Below are 19,519 nucleotides of genomic sequence, written 5' to 3'. Positions count from 1 at the left end.
TGTTCAACATCTACATGAAGGATTTAGTGAAGAACTATTTTCGGAATATGGGAGAGGTGATAGTAGGAGTAAGAAGACTAAATTACGAAAGATTTTCTGATGGTATCGTCTTGATAGCAGAAGAGGAGATGATACTAAGGAATATGCTACTGGAGCTAAACGACAGCTGTGTGCAGTATTGGATGAAGATAAATGCAAACAAGACGAAGATCATAGTTATCGGAACAAAATAATTTTTTGTTACGTTCTATTTAATGACGCTCGCAACTGCAGAGGTTATATCAGCGTCTCCGGATGTGCCGGAATTTTGTCCCGCAGGAGTTCTTTTACATGCCAGTAAATCTACTGACATGAGCCTGTCGCATTTAAGCACACTTAAATGCCATCGACCTGGCCCGGGATCGAAACCGCAATCTTGGACATAGAAGGCCAGCGCTATACCAACTCGCCAACCAGGTGGACTATCGGAACAATATGTACTTCGGTACATCATAATAATATAAACAATAATGAAAGTAAACTTGTGAACTCTAAATGTGGCAGTAGAACATGTAGACAACTTCAAATACTTGGGGTGTAATGCAAGAAGTAACACGAGCTCCTGTCAGGAAGTCAAAAGAAGAATACCAATGGCAAAGTAAGCTTTTAATAGGAAGAAGTGCATCTTCTGCAGACTTCTGGAGAAAGAAGTAAGGAAGAGCCTAGTGGAGTGCTTTGTACGGAGTGTGGCGTTTTATGGGGAAGAAACATGGACATTATGACTAAGTGAAAAGAAGCGAATAGAAGCATTTGAAATGTGGATATGTGTGAAATGGACAGACAGAACAAGACATGAAGCTGTGTTGGAAAGTGTGGGTGAAGGAAGAATGATGCTGAAACTGATTAGGGAGAGAAAAAGGAGAAGAAACTGCCTACTGAATGACACACTGGAAGGAGTGGTGAAAATGAAGTATATTGATGATATGTGGAGACTAATGAAGTATATTGATGATATGTGGAGACTAAACAGAAGGCAAAAGAATAAGAAAAAATGAGGAGTTCTGGGTTTGTAGTGAGACACCTTCTATTGGAATAAAATATGAATGTATGTGTACCTATTTTGTATAAAATAATTCTAGAATTTTTTCTTTTAAATTACGTGTTTAATATAACTGCTTCCAAATGACACAATGATATAAATAGTGCATGAACAGTGGAGAATAGTTCAACGGCAAGTGCTTACAATTGAATGTACGCATGCAAAGATGGTGACTTCTCCAAAAGGGCAAGTTTCCAGGAAAAGGTTAAAAATGATTTCTAGATACGTCACATGTATTACTGCACAATTTCTTTATTACAACATGTCAATAGACAATGGTACTGTCTGCCTTTCTGAGGTATTATAAGCAATGAATTTTATTTCTATTAAGTACAAGGACAGGGACATCATTTTATTTTACCAACATTTTTAATATTAACCTGGCTATACCTTTAGAGAAGCGGAAACACAGATTGCTCCCCCTTCCACGACTGTAGTTCGATGATACTGGCTTAACACACAAACAAATCACTTTACTAGGTATAGGAGGGAAGTAAAGTAGTTCATCCATTTACGTAAACTAGGAAATATCGCGATTTTGAGTTCGATAATTTTCATGAGGTTTTTGTTTAATCTTAATACAGTACTGTATTAAGAATAAGTGTTTTTACTAACGAACTGAGTTAGCCATTCGAACGTATTCATTATGCAGTGTATATTACTGTATACTGTCTACAGCACATTAGCGTACAATATAGAGAATGAAGTTAAATTGAAAAATAATCATAATATGGATATTTAAAAACAATTTCGAAAATGGTGGCCGTTCATTTCGATACAGGCTTCAGTTCTTTTGTGCATATTATCGCACTATAGACTATTACATCTAATTCCAATTGGCAGTTTCGTCCTTCGTACTAGTAGGCTAACTCATGTTGAAATAATTCTGTACCTACTCAATAAAAGAGTACCTTACGTACTGTAAATTCAATCTTCACTTCTGCCCGACTGCACAGATAAAATTACTCAGATATGCTATCTACTATCCGTCCAAGTGGTTATGGCGCAGGATCGTAGAAAGGGGGAAAATCACGTGACAGTGAATTACTTAACGAGGCCCTTTTATTTAAGTTATTTTAAACAGTTGTATAATATTACGTAAACGTCCAATTCCTAACATAATTAATGTTTTCAGAAAAGAGCTAAGACAGCCCTGCTTTTACAGAGGGGCGAACAGAAGCAGGTGGAAGAAATAGGGATGCGACGTAGGCAAACGGACAGCACCTGTGCGAAAATATGATTCAATATTGAAAGCTCTTTTGTCACTGGTAAACGCGAACATATTTCTGTAACGTACTATACTCACTCAGTGCTGTTTACTATATGCGGTCTTGGATCTGTGTGTAGAGGACAGTTGGAACTTCATTAGTAGAAGGGGTGGGAGTGAAGTACATTCAAAAACTCAGGTACAATAAAAATTGAAGTAAAAATAAAATGATGTCCCTGTACAAATCAGTTTTAACTTTCTTCTGAAAACTTGCTCTTTTGGATAAATCACCTTCTTGCATGCGCATATTCAATTGTAATTAGTGTAATGAATATATTTTTCTAAGACAACTTACTGACTGATTTACTAATAAGTATTGTAAATATTTCAATTCGTGAAACATATTTTGTTACGTTTGTGGATAATTTACAACAAAATGTCAACTAAAATATTTTTCTTCCTGCTCTAAAAAAAAGCATATGAATTATACTTCGGATGTAAGGTTGGAAACTAGGACAATAGTTGGGCACAAAGTAGGTTGCAGTAGATAATCACGATACTGGTGTCTACAAGGTTGGCTAAATGGTTCTCATAATTTAATGTCGTTTGCCGTTCAAATATTTTGGAGGGAACCTACGGAGCACCTTACTGAATATTACCTTTTTCTGATAAAAGTAAATGGTCTTTCTTGAAGTTAACACGTGTAGTTTATTTGAATATTCCCTCAGATGTAAGATCAACAACACATGACGATTCCCTACTAATTCCTAAACCATCTGAAGAACCAAACATTTGATCGGGGTGTGTTTTAGTGTGTTTGTATATTTCGTATTGCACTAGTGTGTTGAGTTTTTGGTTCTTGGGTTGTATGTGTAGGATTTCCATGTCAGCATTTATGTTATTGTATGTATGATTAGCATTCAATTCAATTCAATTCAATTTATTTGGCCATTAGACATAGAGTTTTAGGCTTCGTCAGAATACATTGAAAAAAAATACATATAAATACTTTTACAAAAACACTAATAACAGAAACAGTAAAATTTAAGTAACGAGAGAGAACGCTCAAGTATACAAACATGCCAGAGGAAGATGCAAATAAAAAATACTGGGCACCACGCTACGAGACAGAATGACAAACGAAACACTGCAAAGACTGACGAACACTACTGACGCAGCAGAACGAGCCACGGCAACGAAGTGGACCTGGGGGGACATGTGGCGAGACTACACCAGGCAAGATGGACCATGCAGCCACGATGTGGGACCCCTACGTCGGAAAGAGAGGACAGGGAAGACCACGGCTCAGATGGTCTGACATGTTTACCAGAGAGGCGGGGAAACATTGGTCGAGGACAGCAAAGAACAGAGTTTTGTGGAAAGATCTAGGGAAGCTCATTGTAAATAGGTGACGTAATCAGTGTTAAGATATTGTAAATAGTAAAGTCAGTATTAGTGAAAGTGTGAGATAAGTTTTGTAAATAGTAAAGTCAGTGTTGAAAAAGTGTCAGTTAAATAGTGTTGTCAAAGTGCCAGTGTCAGTATAATGTGTGTAGTGCAAGAAAGAAAATGAACAAAGAACAGTGCGGAGGCTACTTAAAGTTGAACAGGATTATTAACCATGTCACGACAAGCTCGCCTGGATTGGCTGACCAAGCGAGTACACTTGAGCCACCCCTGTCGAGGGGGTTCTAACCCCATCACAGGAGGCCTGTGCCCAACATGGGACATCATGGCTAATATTCATTCATTCAATACAATGAAAACATGAAATAATCTTAAACTTTTAAATTGTAGAAAACTAACTAAATTGCAATTATAACTTATTTATTAAATACAATGTCATACAAATTTGTGTTGAAAAACTCAGCAACAGAATAAAAGGGATTATTTAATAAACAATTGTAAAATCTAGTTTTGAAACTATTGATTGGTAATTTATAATATTGACTTGGGAGCTTATTATATAATTTCATCCCCATAATTAAAAAGTTTGTATTGCTCTTTTGTAATCTACAATATGGAATATTAATTTGTTCAGTATTTCTAATTTCATGATCATGTATATTGGCCACTAATGAGTAATTGTCGATATTTTGTCTAGTGTAAAGTACTAGATCATCAAGACGCTTCCAATTTTGGTTCCATTTCCCCAGAAAATTAGGGCATATCGAATTATCGACTGAAAGAAAGAAAAGTAGGCACATCTTAAATAATTTTGAGAAATGCAAGCAGATAATTTCTTTAGCAAATATAAAACTCTTGATAGCTTTGTGCATATGTACTCGATGTGCTTATCCCATGTTAAACTGGAGTCTATAAAAAGTCCCAGAAATTTTGTGTAGTTGAGTTTGTTGTCCTTATTTATTAGATAGTTTAGGCTGAAAGTTAAGTTGATGGTTTTTTTCTTGATTAAGCAAGAAGCCATTGGTTATGTGATCGGCGTATGTAGATGTATTGTGTCCTCTGGTTATTGCTTTAATGTGTTCTTTGTAGCGTGTTTGGAATGATCTTTCTGTCTGTCCAATTGATCAACACACAGATCAATTTCAGTACACACACACTCTTTGACTCCAACTTTCAACAATCAAACGCACTCACATAACAGGCAGAGAAGTTCGAGATGACGCCAAGATCTAGTAGGCTCTGAGAATGGTGTGATGAAGCACCGAAACAGCTGTAAGCCGCACAGACTTACTTAATTAACACGAGTAAGTCCGCTAGTTAATCAATTACTTATATTCAAGTGTTAAAAGTAGTGTACGCAAGATTCAAAAGGAATTAAGTTAATTTTAAATAATTAATTCTGTTTTAAAATATGGATATACTGGCATTAAATTATGCTACAAAATGATAAATTTGCTTTCGAAGGGAACAAGAGTAAGGTGGTCCGCGGAACTGTTATGACCTAAGAAAGTGGTCCCCACTTCAAAAACGTTTGAGAAACGCTGACTTAGTTTAATCCACGCACGCTGAAGATTGCTGGTTCAAACGCAGGTAATACTTTGAGAATCACGACTCACCGGTAATGTCCTGGCTCGTCGTCAGACACATCGATTGTGGCATCGACACGGTAGAAGCGCTTCGCGATGGCTTTCAAGCTGCCCAGCAAGAGGAGGGCGACGGCCGGCCGCTCCGTGGCGATGAGGAGGTCCAGGTGACCGTGGGGGTCGGTGGTGCACACGAAGCTGGCTCGCTCCGGCTCTCCGTCCCCTTGCAGCACATCGTGCACGCCGTCTAGCGTGGTGAGGAACTCCTGCAGGTTGCCTCCGAGGCAGCGGAACGCGCGTTCCTTCAAACTTCTCTCACATGTCGTCGCTATCAACTCCTGGCCCAGTTCGTCAAGGAAGTTCTTGGCGGACACCCCTGAAACAGGCCAAGGGAGACAAGGGTAAGTTTCTAGGGATGTTTAAGAATTGTCACGAAATGCTTGCCTTTTTAATATTGTTATCCGACAAAATGAAAACTTAGCTATCCTTCCTCTATATGTATTTGGTAAGATCGTTTCCGGGGTATCTAACTTTAGCTATTTTGGAGCGATCCATTTCCACCTCCTACTTGAATGTTCGAGGGGAGGATGATCGGGTAGTGATCAAGAAAGCCAGTTGGGGATTGGCCGTGAGACGGATGATTAAGAAACCAAAATCAGCTCAGTTGGAGGGGTCAACCAACCTAAATTTTGGCATTGGGATGTGATAAGTATACACCGGGAACTTGAGATTGTAGTTGTGAGATAGGATATGAGTGGGTCAGTAGATTCTTTAAAGTTATGTAAAAAGGGAATTGCTGTTGAATGAAAAGCTTTGGTCAGTTGCTTGTTTTTTTTTTTCTGAAGGTTTGCTGTTATTCTATATTAAGAGAGATTATAGTGTAGGGAGATGTTCTTCTGACTTATTCTTTGAAGTTTCTTGTTAATCCCTTTTTTAAGAGAGTGATTATGATTAAAGATAATATTCTTGTTATTGAGTGTTGAAGGTTTCCTGCTAATTTTTAAAGAGATAATTATAATAAAGGGAAGTATTGTAATTTTTGGAATCTTTTCCTTCTCTGAATCCATTCTAGTTTTCTTCCCCCCCCCCCAAGTTACTGACTTAAATACTGGTGTACTGAGGCATCGTTAGAGAATAAAAGCGAAAAACAGAATCCGTTCCTTTTGAACTTCAACATAGCTGTTATTGAAAAAAAAAAAAAAAGACACGTAAGACGCTGAAGTATTAATGAAAACATTATCATTCAAATATATTATCTGAAGAGTAATTGAGAGTAGTTGTGCTCTATAGTCGATAGGTAACAGAGCATTGCGTTGAGTATTAACTTATGTAGATGTAACATAAATAAAGTAACCTAGCCATATACAGGATAGTATATAGGCTTTTCCATAATTAATTATCATTTCCACTCGCGCAGTTGTGAATTAAAATTTAAATGTTATGTTACATTTTGAATATAACGCCTCATCTTACTTACTTACTTACTGGCTTTTAAAGAACTCGGAGGTTCATTGCCGCCCTCACATAAGCCCGCCATTGATCCCTATCCTGAGCAAGATTAATCCAGTCTCTATCATCATATCCCACCTCCCTCAAGTCCATTTTAATATTATCCTCTGGATTCGTCCATACGTGTTACATGCCCTACCCAACTCAAACGTCTAGATTTAATGTTCCTAATTATGTCAGGTGGAGAATACAATGCGTGGAGTTCTGTGTTGCGTAATTTTTTCCATTCTCCTGTAACCTCATCCCTCTTAGCCCCAAATATTTTACTAAGCACCTTATTCTCAAATACCCTTAATCTACGTTCCTCAAAGTGAGAGTCCAAGTTTCACAACCATGTAGAACAAACGGTAATATAATTATTTTTTAATTCTTACTTTCAGATTTTTTGACAGCAGACTGGCTAATAAAATCTTCTCAACCGAATAACAGGCATTTCCCATATTTATTCTGTGTTTAATATTCTCCCGAGTATCATTTATATTTGTTCCTGTTGCTCCCAGGTATTTCAATTTTTCCACCTCTTCAAAGGATACATTTCCAATTTTTATATTTCCATTTCGTACAATATTCTCGTCACGAGACAATCATACACTTTGTCTTTTCGGGATTTACTTCCAAACCTATTTCTTTGCTTGCTTCAAATATAATTCCCGTATTTTCGCTAATCGTTTCTGGATTTTCTCCTAACATATTCTCGTCATCCGCATAGACAAGCAGCTGATGTAACTCGTTCCATTCCAAACCCTCTCTGTTGTCCTGGACTTTCGTAATGGCATACTCTAGAGAGAAGTTGAAAAGTAAACGTGATAGTGCATCTCCTTGCTTTAGCCCACAGTGAATTGGAAACGCATCTGAGAGAAACTGGCATAACGCCTCATCTATTAGGAATAACTCGTTGCTCGAATGATTGTCGATTTCGAGAGAGGCATTGGCGCTAGGATCCAGTGCTTATGCTTTAGTTCGCCTGCTAGTTGCCGGCAATCATTCGTGCAACAAGTAATAATCGTGATTTCTTTCCGTTTATTTTCGGTATAAATCTCTGAGAGAGAATCAAGTTGAGAGATGTTTACTTTTGTCCATGGCACAATGAAGTTGGAGCTTGAAGGACAGTACTCTGCTTTGATATTCTGCCTTTGTTTTAATCTTGCTCTGAGGACTAGACGGAGTGATGGCACACGCGATGAATAGACGGTTGGGGATTCAGTGGAGTCTCAACAAACGATTTGGATATTGTGTATGGCCTACGCCCATAGTTTAAAGGACATGGAGATGAAGCTGAAAGATCTGGAAGCCGAGGTTGTGAAAGTCAAAATAACATTCAACGTAAAAAAAAGCAAAGGAGTTGTGGAAAAAGAATGTGAACACTACAGAACTTAGGTTCGGAGACCAGGACATTGACAATGTGGGCAAGTTCTGCTACCTCGGAAGTAGAGTGGATCGGGGGAAGATGCCTGTTTTTTATTGAAAATTTAAGATACTGTTTCATATTGAAATATCGAAGTCTGAAAGGTATTTTGAAACAATATTTTTGGTACAAAACAGAAAACATTAATTACCTTGTTTATAGATACAGGTTTTCTTCTTACCTGCACTGTAGGCATCTTTTCCCGATAGTCGGGTAAGATGACAAATACAATTAACACATTTACTGCTATATGTATTTTACCTGAACTTTGTTTGATACATGTATTTAATAAAATTGACTTAATCTAAAGCTTATGGACATTTTTTCACTCGTTTATAACGACTTAACAACACAGTCACTGCATATATTTTACTGCCGTGAGCAAGATTCGTGAAATCACTTCTTGTACACAATGAATTCAATCCAGTACATTTTTTGTCATTCTTTTTTAGGAGGCGTTTAAGGGTACCGTAAGGAATCCCGTATGCTTACGATGCTCTAAAACAGTTCATAACCTCTGTTGTAACATGTTCCATTGCAAGTGGAATACTATCCTCAATCCACTGACTTCTATCAGAGGATCTTACGTAATGTTTACACATTCCCAGCAATAAAACAAAAAATAAAACTCTTGCATCAAGTTACCATGTTACCTCGAAAAAAAAGTGATCATCTTTCCATAAGCATCGGGTAAGATACCTAGTGTTGTGACGCAACCTAAGATGGCGGAACAAGGTCGTTGGCTGTTAACAATACAAACTTTAGAACTTTTACTACAATATTCATTACAAAAGTTTGGCAGTTATAACGAATTGAAGGATGTATTAAAATTTTAATATACCTTTGCAATTATTTTATAGCAGAAAAATGACCCCTTTTCTTGCTTTTCTTCTTCTCAGAACAAGAACACGTGGCAAAATCAGTTAGCTTCCATACTACACATATTCAACTGTCTCAGTGATCATGAAAACATGAGCGTGGCGTTCTCTCTTGGAAGAATGTGAAACTACAAAGAAATAAGCATCTTCCCCCAATAGTCATCTCCCTCCGATTCACTCTATTACCGCCACAGATGGAGAGCAACAGACATCAACAAAGCCAATGGAGTCTTCGCAATACATCGCCCGAACTGGAGATTCTAGGAATCGAGGACGAAGACAAAATTGTGGGTATTTGAGAGTAAATGTCAAGTTCGTACTCCTTCACGGATGTGAGTCCAGCAAGGAAAGAAATCGAAAAATCGAAAAATCGAAGGAGAATTGGGAGGAAAATTTAAGAGGTACGCAAAACGCGTCCTTGCAAGGTGTTGGGGGCTGTACAAAACTAAATATGTGAGCTCCAAGCCTGTTGGCCACTAGTCTCACTCCGGGTTACGCTGCTCCTCTGATGGAGCTCTAGAAAATTTTGAAGGGGAAGCCGAAATTGGACGTAACCTCTTAGGTACCACATACGCGAGGGGGGCTGAGATTTGATCAAGTGATCACGGAACGGGGCGAGGAGGAGTTGGCTGGTGTTTGCCGTTAGAATGGCAAGACGCCGTCATCTGTTGTTCGATGACAAAGCATGTGAAGGCCGTCGGAAGAAGCGCCGTGAAATCTAATCTGCAATTTGAGAGGTCCCTGTCCTTCAATTTGCGACTAATTGAGTGACCTCGTATATTAAATAGACTATTTATAGTATCTGAACTAGGGCATACATCGTTTATAATAAGGGGAGAAATATATATGGGGAAGGGCATATAGGTCCGTGGCCCATTTCTTATAGGGCTCATCCCGACATTTGTCTTACGCCTGAGGAAAACCACGGAATACCTTAGGCGAGATGAGTTGTCTCATGTATAAGAGACTAGCCAATTTGGCTAGAAAGCACCTGTTCTACAAGATAAGACATTCATAAACCGATGCTTGAAGAACATCTGGTAATATGAAGGTCAAACATTGTATCCAATGCTAAACTCTGGGTAAGGACAAAACAGAAACCTATTGAGTTGAAAATAAGGAATGAGAAATGGCAATGGATGGGACACACGCTGAGATGATCAGATGAACTGAACTTATTGCAAAGGAAGCACTTGATTTGAACGGGCAAGAGAAGAGGAGATTGGAAGGTCCAGGATGACATGGCGAACGATAGTGAAGAAGGAAGTACAACCGCAGGGGAGGAAGCTGGGGCGAAATTATAGCTCTAGTTAGGAACAGGACAAGTTGAGTTTCTTTGTTGCAGATCTATGTACCATATAACGAGTTAAAGGAAATATTACTACTTATACTCAAGAGTATAAAATGTTACAGCAGGCTTATAGGGAATCAATTCTATTCGCATTTGTCACATCTGGCTATAACTGACTAAGGGAAAGAAGCAAATACGGTCCTGTTGTAGCGTTAGACAAGAAATTAACAGTTTAGCGATTAGTTCTGATTGTGGAGGTGTTGTGAGCGGTATTAGTTACTTACTTACTGGCTTACTTACTTACTTTTAAGGAACCCTCATCAATCAGCCTTAACAGGAAGTAGGTCAGTGGCGTATCACTTTAAAATTTCAAATGGGAGTCGGGTCAAATAGGGTACCATTTGATAGAGCTCTTCAGAACAAACAACTTTCATAGGAAACGCTTTAATTTTAAAGTGATACGCCACTGACTCTACTTCCTGTTAGAGCTGATTGATGAAATCAAGCTCAAGTGAAAGTTCACATGTGCTTTAGTCATAAATATTTTTGTCTCGAAAATTTTCATGCACTAGTTTCCGAAATAAATTACTGTTACGGGTTGTCTGAATCACCCTGTATAGAGTTTGGAAATATGAAAAATGTAACATCCTTGACAATTGGAATGACTGTTCTTGAATCTATTAATTTCATTCAATACAGAATTATGAAAATATATTACAAACAATCGCATTATTTCTTTTATTTTTGTTGCTGTGAAATTAGTAACAGCGACGCTTTTATTTTGAAGATTATGTACCTCGAATCTCTCCTGATTTTCTTTCGTAATAAATTTATGAAAAGAGGCAATATAAAATATAAAGATACTGCCTCCCTTGGAATAGAAAAAAAAAAAAAAAAGGATTTTGTAGATGTAAAAACTGTAGCAGATTAACGAAACATCTCGTAGTATGATTTTCATTGATCCAGTAAACTCATTTCATTGGCTGAAATAAATTTTCTTTTGATATTCGGTAGAATAAAGAATTCTAATCTATAGTCCGGTCGCTCTAATTTCCGGCAGCCAATCGCGTTGCAGGTCGACTACATTTAAACGTGTGCGTCTTGTGATTCGCTGTTGAAGACGTCATTAATTTCTTAAGGCTCGTTAAATACTTAATATAATCGCCCGTCATTTTAGCTCTTTCGTTGGCGTTCGCAGAAAGCACACGAAGACGTTATTTGCCTCTCAATTATTTGCTGAATTACAGTGCGTTTGATTTATTATCGTAGGAGCTACGACATGATAATGTTTAACGGTGTGGCAAATAGATTCCTCGCATGGTAGCTCGGCAACAAAAGAACAAAAATGGCGAACGATACTACCTACCTAGACTTTATAGAGCCTTCACTTTCTAAGACGTAAGCAAAGAGGAGGAGTCACGCCAGAAATAAAAGCGTCGCGACTTAATTTTAATGTAAACTATAAATCTGCGGTTACAATGGAAACGTAAAGAAATGCTACAATAAGCAAATGTATCCATATCAATAACTACGTACGAGTATTAATACGAATATTAACAAATATTATCTGACTTAGCTATCTAGGTCACAGCTGAAGTGTTGTAAATTGTTTTCCGAATTCTTTCCACTGATGAGCATTGATTTTCTCCGGCTCTGTAATAGGTTAGTCAAAATGTAGCGGTCGTTTGCAATGACGTCAATGTATTCAGTATATCACCGGCTTAGTCGTCCTCTTCGATTGTTTAATATGGAAGCAATCTGTATCAGCTGGCGTATAAACCGGATTTAGAACACGCGGCCAGAACTCACAGTGTGGCTGATTTAAATGCATTATATAGCAAATTACCGATAATTAGGGGATCGAGAGGGCTTAGTAACCTGTACATGGACTTGACGAATTTGCGTTGCCTACCAAATTCAATGTTTCCCCCTAATGGGTCATTTAGTTTAACGGATAACTTTAAATATGTGAAATACAAGTTTAAATCAAGTCAGTATTTTAGAATGCTTTCCTTACTTTTCTATTATTTTGAGAATGATGCAGTATTTTGATACTGAAAATTATTTTTGTGCGAGATCGTGCGTATTTGCTTGGTTTCCGCACAAAACTAATCCGGGGAAAGTCTAAAATTCCACATTCAGTATTCCCAACCTAACACACATAACAATTTCCCTCTTGTTACCGCTTAAGTGACATATTCATTTTGCTGCTTCAGGCTTCTAACATATTATTTTTAGAGACGTTCAATATAGTAATAATTATAAATTGGAAACTTACCACTGCAATTTCACCTAAATTGCACTGTTAATTATTGTTTTTAAATATTTGCAAAAATTAAGTAAACTCTACAACTCCACTAAAGTTACTGCATTCGTGATGCAAGTAACATTAAGGAAGCCGTGAAAAAATCAACAAGGTTCCAGAGGCCGATGTTATTATTTCAATATGTTATATAAATAATATTTCTAAAATATTAAAATGAAAAATAAATCATTACATAACCTTACCGTTTGTTTTGAGTTCGCATTTATGGACTGGGGGGAAAAAAAGACAGACGTATATATCACGGCTTGCTGGAGTGTAGTAAACACAGAAAACATTTTAAAGCAACGATGTTGAAGATAGACATTTTTGTTTTACAAATTTGCCGTCACTGAACAGAATCCAAGATGGAGATTTCATTGCAACTAATTAGAAATTCCTCTTGTAATAAACGATCTTCGCACAAAATAATGTACGATACACGAGCGGTATGTTTTCTTTCAATCCTTGGAAATTAAAAAAGCTCAACTACGTTTCGCTTTTTCAAACTTTTCCTCGTACATTAAAACTTCAACATACCGCTCTTGTAACGCATATTACTACCGCGATACTCACTCAAACATAGGCCTATGCTCTGTACAACATTAAAATGAGAATTTTAATATTCCATGTCCCCTCTCTCTCTCTTTACACCAAAGTGTTCTAAGCCATTGGACGGATTTTATTTAAGTATATTATTCAGTATCTAGAACTCAATTTATGAGGTGATTTTAGATTTTATGGCCGGGAGGAAAAAGGTCTAAAGTCAATTTTTTGTGAAAATCAGATTTTTATACTGTATAGTCTGAAAGTGAAGACAATTCTCTACAATCTGGTAAAACTGTTAAAGTCAAATATGACTCCTGACTGGATTTATAGAGCGTTACCAAATGTCCTAAGTACTTTTCGAATCGAGCACACACAGAATAAAAGACTTAAGAATATTTAATACTTTATTCCTTACAAACATCACATGTTTAATTTCCATGCTTCCCTATTAAAAAGGTCTAACTTTTATTTTAGCCATTTTATCACATACTGATGCCCTTTCCTTTTAAAACTTTAACCACCAGAGTAAACAGTCCTGTAATTGTTTAAAACCCATTTTTCATTCTTAATAATTTGCATTTTTAATTTATTTTGACATAAAAAATGTCTTATGTTTACATAGTCCCTTCTACTCAGTTTGGGTTCTAGTCTTAAAAGGGTTTAAGTGCGGCTATTTTTGTAAATAATCAAGAAAATTGTTAAATGAGCAACATTATCAATTTCAGAATATATATAAACAAATAATATCCAAGAAAAACCTCTTAATTAAAAAAACTCTATCATTGACACTAATTTCAATCTTTCTACTGCTCTCCTGAAAAGAATAAAATTTTTACTTAATACGTTTTTCTCCCGACCACAATATAATCTTTACTAAAAATAAACACTTGCCTAAAACAACAAATTATGAAGGTTGTGTACAATGTACTCAAAAACATACTCGAACAATTTTCTGCATGAAATACAGTTAATAGACTGTACCCATATTTCTAAATGTTTCTTGTCAGAAAATAAAATTCTAACCTTTGGAACTGTGTCCCCATTCCGAAATTTCTATAGCAATAATTGAACGATATTTACATTGATGCATTTTAATTTAAATAACCAAATCCAATAGGGACACACAGCAAGGAATGTCAACATGCTGCTTTGCGCACGGAATTAATTTTAAACACTAAAACTCTTTTTTGTATTTTACGTAAAGTGAAAAATCTTACAAATGACACTTTCCTTGCAACGCGAACATTCTATACAACAAATGTTTAGAAAATTGTACTAAATTGTTTTTAAGATTAATTAGATCAGAGTTGACAACATAGGTTTATTTCAAATTCGTGTTACACTAATGTAAATTGGAACAGAAAAACTCACCACGGCACAAAAATAAATACAAAATAATAACATTAATAGTTATGAAAAACAAAATGCATTGGCACGTGTTAGAAGTCATTAGGTACCCATTGACATTTAAAAAATTTCAGCCTTTGGATGAATAAAATCCTCAGTGTTGACTTCTGAATGGAAGCACCAACAATATGTTGGTGTGCTGTTATTATGCAGATATTCAGCTGAGAAATGTCCTGATATAACTGAAATTAATTACTTTGCCAATTTACTGCTCCATTACTACAAATGCATTAAGAAGTACAGGGACATCATTTTATTATTACTAACATTTTTAATATTAACCTGGCTATACCTTTAGAGAACCGGAAACACTGTTCGCTACCCCCTTCCACATCTGGAGTTCGATGACACTGGCGTAAAACACTAACAAATCACTTTACTAGCTATAGGAGGGAAGAAAAGTAGTTAATCCATGTACGTAAACTAGGAAATATCGCGATTTTGAGTTCGATAATTTTCATTAGGTTTTTGTTTTATCAAAATACAGTACTGTATTAAGAATAAGTGTTTTACTCACGAACTGATTTATCCATGCGAACGTATTTATTATGCAGTGTATATTATACTGTCTACAGCACATTACCGTACAATATAGAGAATGAAAAATAATCATAATATGGATATTTAAACACATTTTTGAAAGTGGTGGCCTTTCATTTCGATACAAGCTTCAGTTCCTTTGTGCATATTATGGCACTATAGACTATTGCATCTAATTACAAATCTCAGTTTCGTCCTTCGTACTAGTAACTCATGTTGAAATAATTCTGTACCTACTCTATAAAAGAGTACCTTACGTACTGTAAATTCAATCTTCACTTCTGCCCGACCCGAAAATATAAAATTACTCAGACATGCTATCTACTGTCCGTCCAAGTGGTTATGCCGCAGGATCGTAGAAAGGGGGGAAATCACGTCACAGTTAATTACCTTAAAGAGGCCCTTTTATTTAAGTTATTTTAAACAGTTGTATAATATTACGTAAACGTCCAATTCCTAACAGAAATTAATGTTCTCAGAAAAGAGCTAAGACAGCCCAGCTCTTACAGAGGGACGAGCAGAAGCAGGTGGGGGAAATCGGGATGAGACGTAGGCAAACGGACGACAGTACCTGCGCGAAAATATGATTCAATATTGAAAGCTCTTTCGTCACTGGAAAACGCGAACATGTTTCTGAAACTTACTTTACTCACCAACTCAGTACTGCTTACTATATGCGGCCTTGGTTTTGTGTGGAGTACAGTTGGAATTTCATTAGTAGAAGGGGTGGTTGTGAAGTACATTAAAAAACTCAGGTACAATAAAAATAGAAGTCAAAATAAAATGATGTCCCTGTATTACTGTAATGATGTAAAAATTTAAAATTTCACATAGGCCTAATTGTTGTGACGAAATGTTACGTTTGATGAGTCACGGATATGACGAACTGTTAAAATATAACGAGTCACAGTTATGACGAATTATGTATTGTAATATATCGTTCAATGTGCCATGTGCACACATACCACTATATATTGAGCATCCAAATGTTGGTACCGCTTTAGAGTTCTACTATACACATACAATTTTTAAAAGATAGGGAAGAAATCCTATATAAGTCATTCAAAGTTTATTATAGATAGGCCTGTTTTAATTCATTAAATAAGGGCAAATAATTCGTTTTCAAAGTATACTCATATTTACTCTACATTGGTACTAATTCTTTAGTTGCACATTTATATTTCTTGGCCACGGTTTGTGCCGAGAGGAATATAATACTTTGCTGGTTTGAATTTGTGCACGATTGTGAAAAACAATACTATGCCGTCCTCGGTATAAACTCAGTTGGTAGGGCGTCAAGCAGAACATCAATTCAGTAACTTCATCAGTATTAGATTTGAAGTTGATTTCATGAATGAAAATTTCCCGTTTCGCGGACAGTCGAAAGCACTCAAAATCAACTATCACTCAGTAAGTGAAAACTTTCCAGATCTCATTCTGCACAGCTGTTCTATCTTAACACATTTTTAAAAATTCAAATGAAACGGCAGCATTATCACTATTTATTTCTAAATTGAGAGTTTGTTTAACATAAATTTTAATAATGAAATAAATGAGCTTTGCTACTTTTATTGACCCATACAATGCTTTGAATGATTATATCTTCCCCCGATCCATTCTACTTTTGACACTAAACAGAGCATCAATGTGGACCCACGATACGTTTTGAAGTAGAATATCATCAGTCAGCCGAGGTCCACATCGAGAAGAAGTCGATCTATGAGCATATAATTAACTATTTCAGGCTGAAATATTCTTTAACTCACATTGAGGTATTCGGCATGCTCATGGGTGCTCAAGGGACTGTGCCAGCTTTTTTCGAAGAATTTCGAAGGAAATTTACTGTGCCAACATTTCTGAGGGATGCCATTGTTAAAAAGTTCCTGTCAAATTCTAATTAATCGTATGGTGTCACATTAATGCAATTATAATTTCTCATGCCTTTTTTGTTTCTTTTTTATTATTCACTACTTATTGTTTACATATAAATATTTTTGAGTCCGTAAGGATTACCCTCGATGGGAGGCAGCTTGTAAATAAAAAATTATTAAATTGGAAATATGTAAGTCCAAAGGGTTTCGTCAGTTTCTCTAATATTACTTTGCTCCTATTTGTCATCTCACACAGTCCCATGTTCTCAAATAAATTAACCATTTTTGTTATGAAGACATCATCCCTTGAACTTGGTTTCAGTAAATCAAATACAACAATTGGTATATAATTCATTGGTTAATAACAATTCAAAGCCACATAATACATGCTCTGGCATTTCAGACATATACTACTTTATCTCTCAGATAGCCCTTTAACGATAATTATATTGTAGTTAGACTTATGTCCATCTGGATTTATTTATTCCTAGTTTCATTTATTTATTTGGGCCTCCTACCACAGCCTCTGACTTCCTCATGCATTAAACAGATTTACAGCAGTCTCACTCTGTAGGTAGTAACGACCCTCCAGGGCAATCCTTGAGATACTCCGACATTGTACAATGGCCCAATGAAATAGTTCAGCAATCCTTCTCTTGCTAGGGAATCTGCGACCTTAGCCCTTCAATTCCTGCATGTCCAGAAAACCATCCGAGTTCAATTCTATAATTTTCATATAGACTACCTTTAGGTAGTCACAAACTAATTTTATTAGATGGGGTTCCTAAGAGATTTAAAGTCCTAAGGGCCGCCTGACTATCGGAGAGAATATAATTACATTTCTCGTTTTACAGTCTATTTCGAAATTATCATCAGCAATTCTTTGGTTTGGGAATGTTACTAGAAATAGGACCTACGTTCCTACAAATTGACATAGGAACCACAGTCCCCAAGTTAAAAAAAAAATGTTATGTTTTATTTAACGACGCTCGCAACTGCAGAGGTTATATCAGTGTCGCCGGATGTGCCGGAATTTTGTCCCGCAGGAGTTCTTTTACATGCCAGTAAATCTACTGAGCCTGTCGAATTTAAGCACACTTAATCCCAAGTTAATGTTAAATAACGTTTCGAGATTAAAATTAAAATAGAGTAAAATGTCTGTTTACACACTATATATTTTAAAATAATATTACTATTACGTTATACAGGATGTAACAGGACCTCAGCAACAAATTTTGAGGAATGATAATTCAGACAGAGAGGATAATTTTTTGTTAAGGAACGTACGGTCGATGACATGTCCTTTAGGAACTATGCATCCAAATGTTAGAAGTCCAGAATTATTTTTACAGAAATTTAATTTAATTTTCGAAGCATGTTCTGGCAATTTACAACAGCTGTTAAAATTACATATCTTGTTATAGTACCTCATTAAATTTTTGACAACTTAGCAGCATTCCTCATACAACTCTGTTAAGAATGGGAGTGTTGTGTTGGATTGTTGGATGATAAGACGTATTGAAGATGCACCGGACAGACCAATAACTACAGGAATGTAGCAGAGATAATGACTTAAGGCGCATACTTATGCAACGTACATGATGCGGAATGCGCTTCTAAATAGGATGCATAACTCATGAAGGACGTATCATCGAGCATATTATGCTCTTTAACAAAAAATAACCCTCTCTGTGTAATCCAGACATCTCCAAAAGCGTACTCGCGAGTAAGCCCCTGAACGGAACCAAAGTCAGTATGTAGTGAGCCCACTCCGCTTCATCCATCCCCACCTGTACTGTACTCAATGTGTATGCTCTAACGAAGGGCAGTGGCGGACTGCAATTATCATTGTGTTGGTCGGAGTGTTCGACCATTTCACAATGTCTTCTAATCATGACCGTAGTACATTCATGGATGTGTTAGTGGGGAGAATATGAAATGTTTAATTTTTTCGAAAATTCTTAAGGGCGTGTTAAAATTGAAAATGCGACGACACTACTCGACTCTTCACAAAGAATATCATACAATAAAATAACAAGTATGCTGGACTGTAAAAATAATTTATTTTGGGACGTCTGTATAACTGTTGGTTATACATAATAATCAGTATATTACAATACGTTTACACTCAGTTTCGCATGATATACTTATAGTTTCTCGTTTTATTTTAGGTAAAATACAAATATTTTGACAAATTTGAAACAAGAAAATACAAACACAAATCACACACGTATCCTCAGTCTTAAACAAAAAACTTCTTGCTAGCTATGTTCTAACTTGGAATATTGAAAAATCAATGAAGCCCTTTACAGAATGTGCATTTGTAAAATCGTGCATACAGGACGTTACTAAAATACTGTGTCCAGAACAAAGTCACAAGTTTAAGAAAATTAAATTGTCTCCAAACACTGTTCGGAGAAGGATTTGAAAGATTGCAAATGTAATTGAATCTGAAGTCGAAACAACAATTAACTAGTTTGTAGCTTACTCAC

General features: G+C 36.3%; 1 protein-coding gene across 1 annotated transcript in view; it reads right to left on the bottom strand.

Moving 5' to 3' along the window:
- Window positions 1-19,519, bottom strand: part of Gycalpha99B (guanylate cyclase 1 soluble subunit alpha 2) — a 1,225,856-nt gene that overhangs the window by 714,353 nt on the left and 491,984 nt on the right. The window contains exon 5 of the mRNA XM_069832137.1: window positions 5,309-5,651. Within this exon, the coding sequence (XP_069688238.1) occupies window positions 5,309-5,651 (343 nt within the window). The remainder of the gene's footprint in view (window positions 1-5,308; window positions 5,652-19,519) is intronic.

The sequence above is a fragment of the Periplaneta americana genome, chromosome 8, assembly GCF_040183065.1.
Source record: "Periplaneta americana isolate PAMFEO1 chromosome 8, P.americana_PAMFEO1_priV1, whole genome shotgun sequence".
Classification (NCBI taxonomy): Eukaryota; Metazoa; Arthropoda; class Insecta; order Blattodea; family Blattidae; genus Periplaneta; species Periplaneta americana.
This window is presented reverse-complemented; position numbering and strand designations above follow the sequence as displayed.